Source organism: Catharus ustulatus, chromosome 13 (assembly GCF_009819885.2).
Source record: "Catharus ustulatus isolate bCatUst1 chromosome 13, bCatUst1.pri.v2, whole genome shotgun sequence".
Lineage (NCBI taxonomy): Eukaryota > Metazoa > Chordata > Aves > Passeriformes > Turdidae > Catharus > Catharus ustulatus.
In genome coordinates this window covers 11769405-11786668 of record NC_046233.1, presented here as the reverse complement: position 1 = coordinate 11786668, position 17264 = coordinate 11769405, and the positions used below count along the sequence as shown (strand labels likewise).

The 17264-nt window shown below is 49.1% G+C and overlaps 1 protein-coding gene across 1 annotated transcript in view; it reads right to left on the bottom strand.

The window, feature by feature from the left end:
• Window positions 1-542: 542 nt before the first annotated feature.
• PODXL2 (podocalyxin like 2) overlaps window positions 543-17264 on the bottom strand; it is a 31814-nt gene continuing 15092 nt past the window's right edge. The window contains exons 3-8 of the mRNA XM_033071563.1: window positions 12129-13015; window positions 11070-11144; window positions 7991-8147; window positions 7054-7115; window positions 5218-5397; window positions 543-4881 (exon numbers count right to left, since the gene is read on the bottom strand). Of these exons, the coding sequence (XP_032927454.1) occupies window positions 4672-4881; window positions 5218-5397; window positions 7054-7115; window positions 7991-8147; window positions 11070-11144; window positions 12129-13015 (1571 nt within the window). The 3' untranslated portion in view covers window positions 543-4671. The remainder of the gene's footprint in view (window positions 4882-5217; window positions 5398-7053; window positions 7116-7990; window positions 8148-11069; window positions 11145-12128; window positions 13016-17264) is intronic.

The window sequence follows — 17264 nt, the reverse complement described above, 5'->3', positions numbered from 1 at the left end:
GGCAGAGCCCTGGAACAGCTGCCCAGGGAGGGTGTGGAGACATTCAAATCCCACCTGGATGTGTTCCTGTGCCACCTGCTCTGGGTGATCCCGCCTTGGCAGGGCGCTGGGCTGGATGGTCTCCAGAGGTCCCTTCCCACCCGTATAATTCTGTGATTCTGTATGGGTTCCAGGTCTGCAGCAGGTGTGGGATGGTGGCGAGCTGTGTGGGACACACGGCACAGAGCACACAGGGACTCTGTGGAACAGAGGCTTGTGCTAAGCCTCTGTAGCAGGAAAGTGTCCTGAGCTGGTCCTGTGGGTCCTCTATCCTGGGAGGGATAGAGTACTCCATGGGGAAGCCTGTTTCCACAGCCTGGACACCTGGCATGACTCAGGGCTTCCACAGAAACCTGTGATGGGAGAATTAAGGAGTGCACTGTGGGGAAGGGGGGGCAGGCTGATGACCCCAATCCTGGCACAGAAACCCTGGCCACCACTGCATTATGAGATGCAGCAGCTATGAATTCAGGCAGATCTAACCAAGCAAAGCACTGCACAGGTCAGTGTTCAGACACCCAGGAGGTGTGTTTTATTGCAAAGAAAACAAAACCACAACCCTGTTATTTCCAGGGCCAGACACAAGTGTTTCTAAGTGTTCTCCGGCAGCAATCCCGAGCAGGGGCCAGGGCTTGCAGTTTGTGTCCAGCAGGAATGAAGGTGTTGAGAACGGCTCAAAGCCTGGCTGTCAGCATAGATGAGCACATGGGGCTCTCATGAGCCAGCACAGATGAAGATGCTTGTTGTGTCTGACTGTTGGAGCTGTCCCAAACCTGCTGTGAAGGACAGATGTGCTCCTGCATGGCTGCAAAGGCAGACGGGAACAGATGAGTTGCTGATGGCAGTGGCTGCAGTGGGACCCTGCTGCAATGCTCTAAGGTCATGCTGCAATAGTTCTTAGGATAATGTACCTTCCTTTCACACCACATGCTCTGCCAGAGGGATCCTTAAAGTGTCTCTTGATGTATTCTCAAGCTGCATTCCATCATTCACAGCCCAATTACTGGGTCACTCCTCATTGCTTCTTTCCACCCTACATACCCCAAGGTGGTGCGAGGTGCAGAGTCCTAGGGCGTGTTAGATTCCATGTTACAGGCACAGTTCCAAACATCTGGGTGACACCTCAGAGTAACCTGCAGCGTGGCCATCCCAGATCACATCTGGATCTCACAGAGATGGAGAGCCACTCTGATCTTGGCCGTGCATCCAGACGATGCTATCGCCGGTGTTCCCCGAGGCGCTGCGCTCCTCACAACAGCACCTGGTGCTCTCTCTGAAGAACCACCTCCATTTCAAGGCAGAGTCCCTGCATTCCAGCTGTGGTCCCAAGGAGCAGAGGGAGCAAGTGGCAGACAAAGCAGGAAGATGGAGCTGAGACCATGTTGCTACCCAGATGACTCCAGGGAATGTCCCATCTCACCACTTTGCAGACAAGGACATCCTCACACAAACCATCCTTGACATGCCTGGTACAAGCCCCTCTGCTCACAGTCGAGTCCTGCAGCCCCTCGGGCATAAAGCAGATTATCCTAGGCAAGTCGCAGGAAACAAATACCCAAAGGCAGGAGAAAAGTTCTCTTCTTTTTTTTTCTTTTTTTTTTTTCTTTTTTTTAATTTTTCGTTTCCAACTCCCAACTGCCACCAGGTGTCAGTGCGACCAAACATTTGGCAGATGGAATTATGGTGATGTCCGAGTAGGTGGCAAAGTTTTCCAGGAATTACTTTGTCTCCTGTATCTGCTCTGTTGCCTGGCACACTGCTCTGAGAAGTCCAGCTTTCACAGTTTTTATTAAAAAGAAGTTTAACTACATTAGGGTGATAGAAAAGCTTCCTGTTACAAATGCTAAGACAAAGGTTTTCTTCCTCTTTACATCCTCCCTGTGCAGAGCTGGAAATGCAAGCACTGGACAGAGTAAAGACTCTCTGCAGTGCTTCCCAGCCCGCAGGTCCCCGGAGATGTCCCCGCAGGGCTGGCAGGAGAGGGACAACAGTGCAATTGACTTGACAAGATCAGCCTAGTGCAAAAAAATGATACAGAGAAAAAACGAGCTGTAAAAGGATAAAAAGTATCACCAGACTAAAGTGAAATTCTATCAACCAGTAGATTTCTGAAGCTAAACTGGGATCATACAGCCAGGTGCACCCTGTCAGAGACAGCAGAAAAGCGTCCTCAGCCTCACAACAGCCACCCTTAAAGCGTCTCTCAGATCACCTGGATGCTCCAGACAGAAAAAAAAATCTCTGGAAAATCCTCCAGGCCACGAGAGGCCAGAAGAGCAAATTAGAATTTGCTTGCCAGCAACTTGCTAGCTGATTATTGAGCCCACACAGCCCCCTTGGTTCCTTTAAAGTTTGAAGACTTTACACGAGATTGGGGGGTGCTAACCTCAGCCAGAAGCATTGCTTTATCAGTGCCTTGTTTCTCTGAATTAGGATAGTGGAAAGAAAACAGGGCAGCAAAGCAGCTCTTAGCAGGGATATGCACCAAGGAAGCGATTTGTGGGTAAAATGACTCACATCTGATTGGTGGCATTATCTTTTTAACAGCCACTGGGCATTAAAAACATATTTGATGAGGATTATTGGACTTGGAAAGATTTACACGGTGCAGCTGCCTAAAGGCCATGGGCATGCTAGGTCCATTATGCTAAGTGCTATAAAAACTCAAATTTTAACTCCATGCTTTAATTTACTCACCATAACAACAATTTGCATTTAATCCTGTGAGCCCCAAAGTGCCTTCAACCAGCCAATGGGCTTGTGCAGTTTTACTGCACAGGCCCAGCAAACTCAGGAGGAGCCATCAGTGAGGGGTGGTCAGACAGGGCTGCCCACACACACGGACTGTCCCCCGCTGCCAGCTGCTGGGGCAGGAGAAGGAACTCTGAGCATCTCTGCAACCCTACCAAGGTACAAAAGGAGCTGATGATCACTGTCCTCTACATAACACCAGGAAAGATATGGAGGCAGGCTAAAACCACTGAAAATTGGAATCTGAATAGGAAACCAAAGGTTATCACCTTTTTTGAATCCCTAATAAACTGGTATCAAAGTGGCCCTCCATCGAGTTGATCTGTGATTCAGTTTGTATGCAAAGCGCTACACAAACTGCAACAACAGGTTCTTACACCTTGACTTTAGGCACACACACCAGGGAGGAACATGCTAGAGGTCTCTATACATACAGTGATAGATTTACAGGCTCAGCATCAGGCTGCACATCTGGGGCCTCTGTATACAAAGGTCCCCTTCAAGACCAAGTGTGAAGCTGCATCTCGCAGAAGCAAGCATGCAGATCACCAGCAGGGAGAGAAGTACTGGTGCCTCTGACCGAAGCAAGTCCCTCAATCCCTCAATGACAGAAGAAAAAAATGTTCTGGGATTTCAGGCTTGACAGTAGTTTAGGCAGGGCTCAGAGAACAATTACACATATTCACGTGTCTTTAGCACACATCTTCAGGGAGCTGGAGCCTCAAAGTCGCCTTAGGCATGCCTGAGAAACATTCATTGGGGAGGTCTTACATCCGATTCTCATCTCATCGGAACTGGCTCTTACATTGTTTAAATGCAGTGATTGCAAAGATGTTACCCTGATTTATACCTGTGGGATATTAAACACTTCCACCCTTCCCTCAGGGCAGGATGCTGAAATTGAAACAAAAGGATGAGAACATTACTTGTTTCCCTATTTAAAAAGTTTCACATAGTCTTTATATTTACTGCAAGATGACCAACTGAAATCAAACTATCCTGAAAAATAGAACTGGAGTAGAAAAGGCCAGCCAGTTTAAAACTTACACTCAGATAAGGGATATTTTCCTGCTGATTTCCCAGGCTATTGTGAAAGAGGCATGTAAACATCATTTTTGAGCAACGCTCCAACCTAAAGCACATTTCCATCTAAAATGCTGCACCATGGCACTGAATTCTCTGCAATCAGTCAAGCAAGGGTAAAGTGCTCAAACTTTGCAAGCTCAGCTTGGAGTTGTGGAGCTGAAAAAAGGAGTGGGGCTACTTGTGGTACCAGGGGTGAAATGAAATGACAGCAGGGAGTGGGTGGGAGGGGTGTTTTCCCCAAATGTAAACATCAGTTCTCATACAATTAGTAGCTGAATGCTAGAGCTCTAGAAAACCTGTTTTCACATGGGGAATGCAAACTCTGCCCAGGACATCGATAGAATCTTGTCTCCCCTCCATCCAGTATGCACAGGTTTTATTGCACCTGCATGGACTGAATGTGATCTCAAGGTCAGGAATTTACTCCCCAAATCTGGACTCTTGGTTGCAGGCAGTCCCACCATTTTGTTTCTCCAATCCAGACAGTCTCAGCCACTACCACAGCCACTACCACTATACAGTAAGTGCATTTAAAGGTGATGAAAGCATTGGTGCTACTGATAGGAACACACACACGGAGATCTATAAACCCACCCCTCCCATTTCCCTCTGTTCCGTGATCCTCCTGGCTCCAAGCCTCAGCTGCAGGCTCAGGACTTCCATAGGGAAAACTTGCCCAAAGACCTGTTCAAAGGTTTTAAGAAGTTCCTGAGAAGCCACCTGATCCCATGGTCCATCAGTCAAGATAGGAGAGAAACAAGTGTGTTTAAGAGGGTGGTTCCCTCCCTCCTTTCTCTAAAGATGCGTGTCTTCCTCAAACACATCCACATCCTCGCTCGCCTGCTTGTTGATCAGGACATCCCAGCTCTCAGGCCCATTGATGGTGTTTCCACCGTTGACGCTCGGCTTCTTCTCCTGCATTTCCGACTGGCTGTCACTGGCCACGTCCAAGGTGGGGTTGTCATGGCAGCCGTTCTCAACAAAGCGCAGCTCCTCGCCGTGTGACTGCCAGGGACAGGAGGACACAAACAGAGACAAAGGGGGACAGGTCTTAATGCTGCTGAGAAGCACAATCACACCAGGCTGAGGGTCACTGAGAACTTTGCAGAGTCAGTGGGAAGAGGCAGATTTACTCCCAGCCCAACCTCACACTGGAAATGAGCTGTCCTAAGCACATTTGCATCTCTCTTACACCGGAATGAACTCCACTGCTGCTCCAGCAGTGTATCCAACTATGTCCCATAATTGGGCAGGGGAAAACAATTGCCCTCTTAACTCTTCAATCTCCTCCATCCCAAGGGCTAAGAGTCTGGCTACCTTCTCCACCCACCCAGTGCTCACCATGTTCTTCATCTTGGGCAGGCGTCTCTGCCAGCAGTTGTAGATGAGCCCCAGCACGATGATGATGGCACAGATGGAGCCGATGATCACCAGCACCACGAAGAGCTTCCCATAATCACTGCGTGTCTGGTTAGGGTGCGACTGGCAGCTTGTGGTGGTCGAGTAGTTCTGGATACCAATCTGGAAGGAAGGAAGCAGTACACTAAAAGTCCTGACCTGCAGGCAGATAGAATCCTGTTCAGACTTTCCAGGGTGCAAGTACAGGACCAGGATTGTGGGCAGAGGAGCTAAAAGCCAGGGTTGGAGACTCAGGTTGTACACTGTCTTACGTTACTAGAAAGCTCATAACTATACATAACACCATTTTCCATGAAAGCTGAGACATCAGCAAATGACAGTAGGCACAATTTTATTTTGCTCACCTGCACAAGGATATCACACCTTTGTGTATGACAAGGAGGCTTTCATGGGGGAAACTGTCCAAGACTGAGAGCTCCCAAGAAAAACGACAGACCACTGACAGACAGGTGCTGAGGCTTTGGTAATTGGTTGCCAGAGAATGTAACCCTAATAAAAAGGTTTCTATTAAACCTCAGGTCCTAAGAGGGCATAGTGGTCTTTACAAGGTCTTTAAAGTGGACAGCTGCCTGCTGAGCCTAAAAGCTTAGGAATAGTTGCCCTAGAAACTGGCCCCCTGTGGCTGTCAGCAACCAGCCCAGCCTTGGTCCCAGTGACTTGGCAGATCTGAAACAGGTTGTGTATGAATTCAATAGTAAGTGTGACAGGTCTAAGAGAATATTCTCCCTCCTCTTTACAATCCCATGCTTGTGCGAGGACAGCACTGTGAGCAGAGTTTCATTACTGACACAGCCAGAGAGTCAGAAGCATGGGGCAAGGAGGCTGTGGTAGGACTCATGTTAACATGGAACCACAGTTGCAAAGTCAAACCTTGCATCCACACAAATCCTTCTTTCTGGACAGTTCTAGGTGCTGATACTTCAGTCACACAATTTCTACAGGGTTGGCTTTTTGCACTTTCTCTGGTGTAAGCCAATCAATACACCACTGAGCACTTAATTTGCTTTGTCTAACTGCACCAGTTTGTTAGGTCAGGGAAAAACCTGACAGCAAGGCAGTGGCTCAACCCTGCCGCTAAAATCAGCAAAATTACTCCAGTGGTTGGTGCAAAAACCCAAGCAGAATCAGGTCCTAGTGCCTACATATCCTGTAGGACAAAGGGGCAAAGCCAGAGTTCATGGGACTGATTTGTCCTCATCTCTGTCCTCCTCCTCTTCCAAGCTGCCCAGGGTTAGAAGGGAGTACGTGAGGTGTGGACGCAGCTGGGAGAGGAGTCTGGCATCCATTGACCCAGGTCCTCTGCCTGCCCTTGTGGAGGCAGTTGTTTAAGGAGTAAAATGCAGACCCTGGAATTGTACAAGGTGTGTGAATGTGTCAAGATAAGCCAATGTATGTAATACAGCCACAGGGTGAGCAGAGCCAAATGTGGGGGTCTCCAGCACCCATACCACTTTTGACAATAGTATGGAAGGGTGACACTGAGAATCCCAACAAAATGAATGTGTGAAAAGCAGTCTCACAACCAAGCCAGACATGCAGGGAGGGAATAACCCACAGTTACTCTCTTAAAGGAGCAGACATTTGATGGCTTGGCTACTACCAGTGAGGGGAGAAGGGAGTTTGCCAAGCATCCGACTCATCTGTTTGCCTGCTGTGGGTTCAGCACTTGGTTAGACAGACATGCTCCCAGTTTTCAAGTTGCTTATTTTAATTGTATAACCAGTCTTAACAAATGGATGCAGGCAGACAGGTTCTTACCTCAGCTAAGCTCCTCTTAACATCCCCCAGTGCCATGAGAACATCTTTTGTAGGGATAACGCCTGTAAAGTAGAGGAAGAGATCAGTGCTGCTCTCAGCTCAGGTTACTCAGTCAGATGTATTCATCAGTCTAGAATCCCCAACAGGATGGAGGCAGGGAAACATACATTTTTGTTCATTGGTGTTTTATGTCAGGAGGCTGAAAGAACACAGGATCACAGACAAGGGTAACTCCAAATACTCTTTAAAGGAGTAAAAAAACCCAAGGATGAACTGATATCATAGCAACCTAGGTACACTCCCCACCAACACAGAAGCTCTCAGGATCTGTGTCTGCTCTGGAAGCAAGCAGTAGCACTCAGAAAGTCATGGAGACAGGTTCAAAAAGGTCACAAAGACCATAATGTCAACATTAGAAACCTCTGTCACTAAGCGGGCAGCAGAAGCAGTACAGGAAAAATGGGAATAAATAGGGTAAAATGTTCCAGTCCAGCCCATGTTCACTGTCAGCTTTTGTTTCTCAGGGGATGAGGGAAGGCACTATGAACCATCCTAGTTAGGACAGGACTTAAGAACTGCTGGGTTAGGAAGTGAACCAAGAGCAGACTGCCATGTCCTACCATGGAGGAGAGTACACAAGCATCAGGAGAAAGCTGACACATGCTCAGGGAAAGGCAATCCAGGGAGGCAGCAAAGCTGAAGGCAAAGTGCAGAAGATGGAGCTTTGTGCACGCAATGAGGGACAACCCAGAAGGCAGATGTGAAGAAAGATGTCCTCAGTCCCTTTCCATCCCTCAAGTCCAGTGAGCACTGAGAACTGGTGGGATTGAAATGGATTGGGAAGCAAAAGCTCCTTCCCATATGGCTGTGAACCTCCATTTGGGAGCCCCTTAAACACACTCCCCATCACAGGAAGGCTCCTTCTGCCAGCACTTACCCTGTTCCCCTGCCAGCGTCATTAGCAAGTGCTTGTCATTCTCATTGGGCTTGCTCAGAGAGATGAGCCAGCGGTCCTGCAGCCCCTCTGCCTGCCTGGAGAAGGCATCCTCCACCAGGGCCAACAGCTGGGGACCCCTCTCCAACCGAAATTCCTCCTGCCACAGGAAAGGAACCTTGGTGAGTGCATGGTGGGGACAGGGCAGCTGTAGCCCTGCAGGGCTGGTACAGCTGAGACCTCACAAGAGCCAGCAGTGTTAAACCTGGCACAACACTCTGCTGCATGGTGCCCCAGGCTGGACCCACAAACATCTCCTGATGCATCAGCCTTCCTCCTCAGCTCCTGTGGCTGCCATATGCCCCACACCAAACCCAGCTCTCCTGGCATTCAGGGATTTACTCAGGAAGCAACATTATGGTGTAAGGTGAGAAGGAAGCAGCCAGGTTCTTCCCCACAGCCAGCGCTGGGTCAGCAGGTGCTGCTCAGCCTGACATGCTCCAGCCAGCCCCCAGCAGGCTCCTTTGCTGCTTTCTCACTCCTGTGTTTCTATTCTCATCTCCAGTTGCCATGCCAACCTGAAGGCCACACAGATGATTAATAAAATGGAGAGTTCTTGTTGCCATGGCAATTTGAAGCACTCAGGGCAGGCACAGGCCTGTGCCAAAAATGGCCTAATTGGAGAAGACATCGATGACTGGAGCCTGAATCACAAGAGCCTGGCAGTGCCTCCTCTCATCAAATTATGGGTTTTGGTGTGGGGAGGCAGGAGGAGCTGAGTGAGGAAGCAGCACTGTGGTACAGCACCAGGATGCTCAGCTCCAGCTCCAGCTCATGGTCTCACTGCCAGCCTGAGGCTCTCTTTTGGGGAGAGGAAAGGGGAGCAGCTGAGCCTGGAGCAGGAGGACAAAAGCAAGATGTTTCTGGTGATGGGGAAACCAGAGGTTGCAGAGCACTGTTCAATTCTCCATGGTGGAGAGGAGGGAGCTGTGAAGGAGCCTGAATGCACCTGTGCCAAGGTGGAGGTCACCTGCCCATGCATGGCCAGGTCCTGCTGGGTCAGAGCCTGCAGTCCCCACCTGGGCAAACTTTCCAGGTATGTTGAGTGGGAGATTTGCCCAGAGAGAAACTGAAGTGATTCCCTTGCTTGGAGCCCACTGGGAAGACAAATGGGCTCCCAGCTTAACCCAGAAATACAGACATGGTCCCTGCAGCCTGGTGCCATGAAGTGTATTCAAGGCCAAAGTGCAACCCTCTGGAAGGAGCTAAGCACCCTCCTTGTCACTCAGCTTTTCAGTGGGATTCAATACACACCAGATCATGGCACCAAAACATTGAAATATGTGAGGAATACCCATTCACACTAATTTAAAGTACAACACAGGTTCTCTCTCAAAGCTCCAGAAACCCAAACACCACAGAGTTCAGATACAGAAACCAAAAAACAAAAGGGACAGGCAGACAGTAGGTGAGGTGCCCAAACTGAGAAAATTACCAAAGGTAGGAAACAAACTGCATCAACATCAGCAGAAAGAAGAAGAGCTTGATTCCAGCTTCACTCATGCAAAGTGGTAATGGGAAGCAGGGAGTGATGAGATGCTCATGTTAAATATGTATGATGACAAATGTCCCTTTGAATAAGGGGTAGTACAGCACAAATCATTCACTGGGAAATATGTTTTGAAACATGAAATCAAGTAGAAAAACAGTTCAGCCCTGCCTATCCCAGGGCACCATCTTCCTCCAGCAAGGCAGAACTGAGGATTTCACAGCAAAGACATAATTTGATCAAGAGACATCTGCACATCTGCTTTTCAATTCTTCCCCTTACAGAGGTTTAAACAACACAAGTGACCACAGACAGGAAGTTACTACATATTACAAAATTAACCAGTATTTAAAGTCCACAGAGATGGGAGAGAGAGTGATGGGGACATGAAGGAAACAGGGCAGAAGGACTCTGGTTCTCAAGGACTGCTTTTCTGCATTACAATTGTGAACTGCAGCAGAGATACATAAAACCCTCCTCACTGGTTTGCCTAAATTAGGAGGAAAAAGACTGACTTTTCATCTATTCTTAGAGCAGTCTGCATGCTTTACTGTGTATAGGAATTTCCCCATTTTCCCTGTCCCGTAAAAGGTCACTTTTTAAAAAAAGGAAAAACAACAACAACCAAGAACTCACCAGCAGTGGCAAGAGGTCAGTGCCACAGAGCAACCCTGCAGTAACAGACCCAGCTGGCTCTGCCCACAGCAGGAGCCCCACAAAGCAGGAGTGCAGATGCACGAGGCCAGAACACAATTCCTCAGTGAAACATTTTGGTCTCAGGTTGTCAGCCTCATAACAATTTCTTAGAATTATGAAAGGCACCTTAAGCCCAGGCCTTTCACAACTGGTTTTTAAGTGCCTGATAAAAAGCCCATAGAAGTGAACAAGCCCTTTTATCAGGGATCCACAAAGGACTCTGGGCTCATGAATTAAATGCAGCTTTATGAGGATGGATGGACAGGCATTGGATTAGCAGAGCATGGCTGGTTAACAGACACAGATAACACACAAGATAATAGGGTGGGGAGAAGAGACCCTTAAGGAAGATTTAGTGATAGCTGCTTGATACTTATCCATGCACAGTGCGAACGAGAGTTCCTATTCCTCTGAGCCACCAGAGGATTGTTACTATATCCTGGAAGGAATGGAAGGAAAAGGAAGAGAAGGAAGGAAGAGAAGGAAGGAGAACTGCATGCACTCCTGTTAGAGGTGCAATGTTAAAAGCTCTCATGTCTCATGACAATCCAGGTACTGACTGGCACAGACTAGCAGCCAGAAGTTAGTAAAAAATCCAATATGGAACTGACATGTGCTAGACTTGGAGCAAAATCATCTCTCTCCACCCACTCTTTTTCCCTTTTGGAGAACAGGAATATTTCTGTCCTCCTTCCCTTCTCTTCACAACCTCTATAGGTTGAGATTTAGTGATTTTAAAATGTTTTGTGATGAAAGCAGACAGCAAGAACTGTGCCTGCCTTCACTTTTCTAAACACCATTGCCCCCGTGCCATCAAATCTGTTTGGACTGACTTACACAGTCAATGTTATCTGACATATTCAGGATGATATAGTTCTTTCCTGCAAGGTTGCTCCAGTCTTTGCAGATCACCTGGAGAGACAAGACAAAGACAGCTGGGTTCAGGTGTGAATGTGACTCTGCTGCTGAAAGCAGAGGGTACACAAGGGACAGGAGCAAGGTGATGTACCACACTCCCAGAAGCACTTCTCAAAGGATGTAACTGTCCTTTAACTCTCTGTTCTAAGGAGGAATCACCATTTCAGTGCTAACACAGAACAGGGAGAAAGTTACTCTGCCAGCTTGCCACAGCTCAGCTTGACCTTCCACCTCTATGTAGACTCAAAGAGGACAAAGATTCTCAGTGGAAAGCTCTCTAGCCTGCAGCCTTATCAGCACTGAACACAAAATCTAACCAGGAGCCTCTGTGGTCCTTAAACAAACTGGTGAGACAGGACGGCACTTTGCAGGCAAGCTAGGATGCACAGCATCACTTGTTCAGGCTCCCAAGTACCACAGGCAGAAAGCAAAATTAAAAGCTTTGCTTGGTACTTTCTCACCAGTCAGCTCCTGCTACATATCTTCTCTCAACCAGCTGTCAGTTTGCTGGATTCAGGAACTGCAGTTCACCCCTCCTCTCCCACAGGCTCTCCTAGACCAACATCCTCACACATAATTCTGCTCCACCTGCTCTGCATCTGGTCCCTGCAGGCAGCAGCAGCAAAAACAGCACCTTCTTCTCACTCCCCTTCCAGAAATCCTTGGGGCCATGTTTGTCCTGACACTTCCAATAGTGCAGGCTGAGGAAACAAGGAGCTGTTATCTCCGCTGTGCACGCCTCAGAGTAAAGGTGTTCAGCTTCTGTTTATCAGAAGCAGGATTTTGTGCATCTAGGAAGATGTGAAGGGCCAGGGATTTCACAGGATGATGGATATCCTAAAGAACTGCTGTGAATAACTCCCTGAAAAAACTACTTCCAGCAGTCAGACTTAGGGATGGGGTTAAACACTCCCCAGGAGTGAAGCACCCAAATATCCCCACTGCAACCTCCCAGCCCAGCCCCTGCTGCAGTGCAACCTGTGCAGAGTCCCAGGGCAGCTCAGTTGGCAGCACGGCCATGCGGGCATCCCCAGCCTGTGGTGACGAGCTCCTCTCTGCTGCCCCAGCCTCTGTGGCTGACTCTGTGTCATTCCAAGCAGGATCCAATGCAGGCTCATCAGCTCTGTCCCATGGAGACATGGAAGGGGGATGCTGTTCACTACCAGGAGGAGTCTGGGTGCCTGGGGAGCTGCTTGCAGGAGAGGGTGTCCCCACAGGCGTTTCCACTGTCTGCTCCGTTTCAGTCAGCACCGTGGGCTCCAGCATCTCCCACCCCACCGTGGGCTCTGAGACCTCCTCTCTGGCTGAATGCTCTTCCCCATCAGCCTCCACTGTGGTCTCTGCAAGCTCTGCTCCTGTTGTAGCCACAGTCAGCTCCAAATCTGCTCCCCCAACAGCCCAAGTGTCTCCAGTTGTCACCTCAAAGAGTTCTTCTGAATCACTGGGAGATCTTGCAGCAACAGTAGTAGAAAAAGTAGAGGGCACAGGTAGAAGACCTGGCCCCATGCTGCTCCCAAGGTCTAAGCCTGGAGAAATAGAATCCTCTTCTTGCCCTCCTATGGCTGCCTCAGTCACAACACCTGGCCTGGCGGAAGCTGTGGAAAACAGCAGGGAGAAGGAGTCCTCTTGGTCCACTGGTTCAGAAGATGTAACCTCTGGTCCAGAGGTCTGGAGGCTCTCCATTCCTCCTCTTGAGTGGTCTATAGGGAGCAGCCCCTCCTCTTCCTCTAGTGTGGAGAAAGGTGTGTGTAAGTCAGGCTCCACAAACTCCGCCGCGGGCTGGGCAGTGGCCATTTCCCAGTTGTCTGCTTGTGTCCCATTTCGTTTCAGCAATGCCTTCTGAGATGAAGCAGGAAAGGTATAATCTAAAAAGAGATCCAAAAGACTTCATGTTACATCTGAACTAAGAACTCTGAGAGGCAGAGAACATCCCACTATGTGTCCAGCCACAGGTGGGGGTCAAATGGCAGAGACCCTCCAAGGGCAGCAAGACCCATCCCATCCAGTATGTGCACTTCTCCATCCACCATCCCACCCCAGTGAGCACATATCCCCAAGGAATAATTTCCATGTTTGTTCTCTCCACATCTTTTCTGTCTATAGGCACTTTCCTAAACAATAATAAATAACAGTTTTGATACCTGGCATCTTTGAGGTTATGAGTGCTAGGAATCAGCTAGAACCCAGAGATTCATTTCAGATGGGACTGAAAAAGATATGAGGCAGTAGCAGCAGTCAGACACAAGCTAAATGGGAAATACTACAGAAGAGAAGCTAAAGCACAGAAAACCAAATCCTCCTTCCTGGAGCACCCAAGTGATACCACCAAACCCTGAATCAACCTGGGCATATTTGAAAAGCAGAATTTTAGTTTGCACAGCACTTCAGAGCAGAAAATTCATCCCACAAACATCTGCATTAGTTTAGCTTTGCTGCAGCAGCTGAATCTAACTCCCCTCCCTCCAACTACAGCCCCTGTTGCTCTGTGACTCTGACCACGAATGGAAATGTTGCTAGACAAACATAAATGCTGAAGGAGATGCAGCTCACAAATGTAAGGTCAGAGCAGGCTGGGGTTTCTTCTGGAAGCTAACAAGGAGCTGGGGACCCAGGAAAAGGAAAATATCTGTAAGATCAGATATGTTTAGCTCAGGGTGGCAGGCACAAATCCAGCATGCATAAATCAACCTTCATCTTTCTTGAGAAACTGCTCATACCCACGGAGTTCTGTTTCAGGAGTCTGCATCCCAATTAACTCCCTTTCCCCCCAAGCCAAGCACAGCACATTCTCAGTGAGAAGGGAAGGAAGACGATCCCTTCACAGCCAGAAATCAGCCCCCTGCTCTGTCTATGGTTATTAAGTAAATGACTGTCTGAAATTCCCAAGGCTCCCGTCTCCTCTCCTGCCTGCCAAAGCAGATGCTCCACTGAGCACAGTGGGCAGCAGCTGTCTGGATGCCTTACAGAGATCTGCACAAAAAAACTCCACACATCCCTGACTCCAGTTCATCACTCACGGCTGCCACAGTGGGTGCAAGCTCCCAGGCAGGGAGAGCCATGGCAGCAAACACACTCATTGCCTGGGGTATTCCCTGGCAATCAGGACTGCCCATGCTACTCCTGCCCAACCCTCCTGAGTGGAAAAGACACTGTTCCATCCACCTCAAGCAGGAGGTGTAATGATCCTCCAGTTCAGCTGACAAGTGGCTTTCCTATCCCACACCTTTCTGGTGTCAGCAGCTCCTCCCACACGTTGCCCACAGGTGAGTGTTACCCAGCTGCTGACCTTCAGAGCCCTGGTGTGGAGACTGGCTCCCAGCTCTGTCTGCAAAGAGGCCACTGGGATCCACTGCCCAGGACAAACAGAAGTCATGTTGCTTTGCTGCTGTGCCTCACTAGAGAGCACCCTCCAGCTGACACCCCACCCAAAGACCCTGAGGATTAAAAGACTTTTGGTTCCCAACAGCCAGCTGGTGATGCTTCCTCACAGACCAAGGAGGCTGCAAAGAGCAATCAGCAGCAGCACAGACAAAAAAAGCCATCTCTCCTGCACTGCCTGGCACTGGTCTTCCCACAGGCCCATACCAACAGGTAACATCCCAGTGTCTGCAGACATGGTCACTGCCTTGCTACATAGACGGCAGGAGCAGCCAGAGGCTGTGGGATTGAATGCCCGTACATGGGACTGTCTTCAGACAGACAGCAAAGCTTTGTGCATCTCCCAGAGTGTTCCAGTAGCATCTTTGCTACTCCTCCTGCTGCACGGAAATCTCAGGGTTGGCACCAAGAACCCCTCTGCCCTGACATGCTGTGGGTGAAAAGTGAGGGTTTCGCCCTTTAAAACAAGGCCCTGTCAGATGAGATGTTATTTCAAGGATCAGTGATCCAATCTGCCATCTCCTTTGCCTAACAACATTCTATGATATTCTCAACTCCTTTCCACCTTCCTCTCCTCTGTGCTCTTCTTTCCACCTGGAGCAGAGCACGAACTGGCAGGCAGATGGGCACAGCACAAAAACAAACCACGAAAAAGTAGCGTGAGGTTTGTCCCATGGGACCAGAAATGCTCCCAGCCTGTCAGCTCTCCTTTGAAGTCACACACTCAACCTTTCCTTAAAGTGCTCTCTCACAGATTGGCTGGCTCCCATGGGGAAAAGCCCCTCGTGGTGCAGCTGTGCCGCCTTTCCACCACCAAGATCTAAAGATCTGGGAGGAACTGCCGCCTCTGCCATCTCTTCTGGGCAAAGAAAGTTTGGGACCATCCCACTCTCTCCCAGCAGACTTCTATCTTACAAGGCAGCCAAAGATTGAAACCTGAGCTGCTTCTCTAGGCAAGCAAATCAACAGGGTAGAAGCAGACACAGGAATCCTCACACTTGCTACTAACTGGGTTAACATTCTCACTTGTCATCAATTTCCCCACTAGCCTGAATGTTAAGCTGGGAACATCCTTCCATCTGGTTCATAAGATCCCACTGATTAGAAACTCAGCTCCTCTCAAATCCTGAGAGGGTTATTACTCAGATTCAAGTAGGGAACAGTGAAACTTGAGGCACAGGGGTGCTGGATTGTGCTCCTTAAAACAAAGATCTCTCCACATAACCCAGTTACCAAAGGGGTTCAATCCCTTCCCAGGTTCAGGAAGGACCACAGAATGACTGGGGTTGGAAGAGACCTTCAAGATCTAGTCCAACCATCAATCCAGCAGCACTACAATCATCCCTAAACCATATCCCCAAGCGCCACATCCAGATGCCAACTATGATGAGTCAATCCTTCCTTCCAGACTCTTCAGCTAGACAGTTCCCATCTGGAATCAGCTCTTCCTGTCTCACTAACAAGGGCATCTGCCAGCTTCTCAAGATCAGGTGTCTTTAAGGCACTCCGATTTTCTTTTAGTTTACACCCTTCTTCTATGATTTGAAGGAATTTTTGCACTCCTGGGTATGATCTCAGCCCCTAAGCTGGTCCCAGCATATTCTTCCCAAGCCCCAGACAAGCTGGCTTGTCACTCATCTGTGCAATGCAGAGCTAGCAGCTTGCCCATTTGAAGACTCTTCTCAGCATTTCCCTTGATTCCTCTTCCCTCTAACCCTAAGAGAACTCAAAGGGATCTCCCATTTTTAGCACCTCTCCCAGCATTCAGGTAGCAGTTCCCCTTGGCCCACCTGGCTGTCCCCTGCCTTCAGCAGACCCAATACACCTGGTTCCCATGCTCTGGGCTTATGGCAGTGCACCCACAGACCTGCCCACCTCCCAGTGCCATCCACGTCCCTTCTCACCACTTCTGTGGGGAGAAACAGCAACCACGGAACAGAGAGACACAGCAGCCTGTGCTCCTACTACAGAAATGGGACACAGCTTCTGCTAAAGGAGACAGGTATGGAGCTGGCTGCAATGCCAGAGTTGCCTGGCTCATTTATCAGGGAGGAGGCAGTAACTGCACACACCATCAGCTCCTTCCCTGACAGGGTCTGCTGTCTCCCACCAAGATCAGCAATAGGCTGGAGCACAAGAGGAGCTAATGGCCACACACAGACATGGCACATGCCCCTTTCCCACCACAGACAAGAACAGCCAAGCCACAGTGGAGCCAGGCTGATCACAGGGGGCACAGCTCAGGAGAATCAAGCACCTCTGGCATACAGTCTAGCAGGGACGGACCAGAGGCAGACACAGCTCCATGTCATGTACCCTCCCCGAGCTTCTCAGCCACACCATCCCCTTGGGAGTCTGGTTCACTGATATGAAATTACACACCTCTATCTCACCTCTTTGCCACCACACCCTTAGCTTCACCCCTTAATGCTTTCCATCAGTGGTGATATTATGCATATTGCAGCATCCAACTGCCTTCCACAATTCCCCAGCTTTTCCCTTTCTAGCTCTCTTACAAAAACCCCTCAGGCAGTATTTTTTAAAAGAAATCATCTTTCACAGCCTTTCCAAGTGTTGCCCTTTGCATCTCCCAGCAGACCTAGGTCTGGGTCACACAGATCCATTTTCTTTGCCTGGGGAGATGATTTTCCCTGGGAGAGGTGAACATGAGCTTCAAACATCTGCAAAAGCCACCATTCAGACAATGTCCTGCTTCCTCCAAAATCAATACCAAAA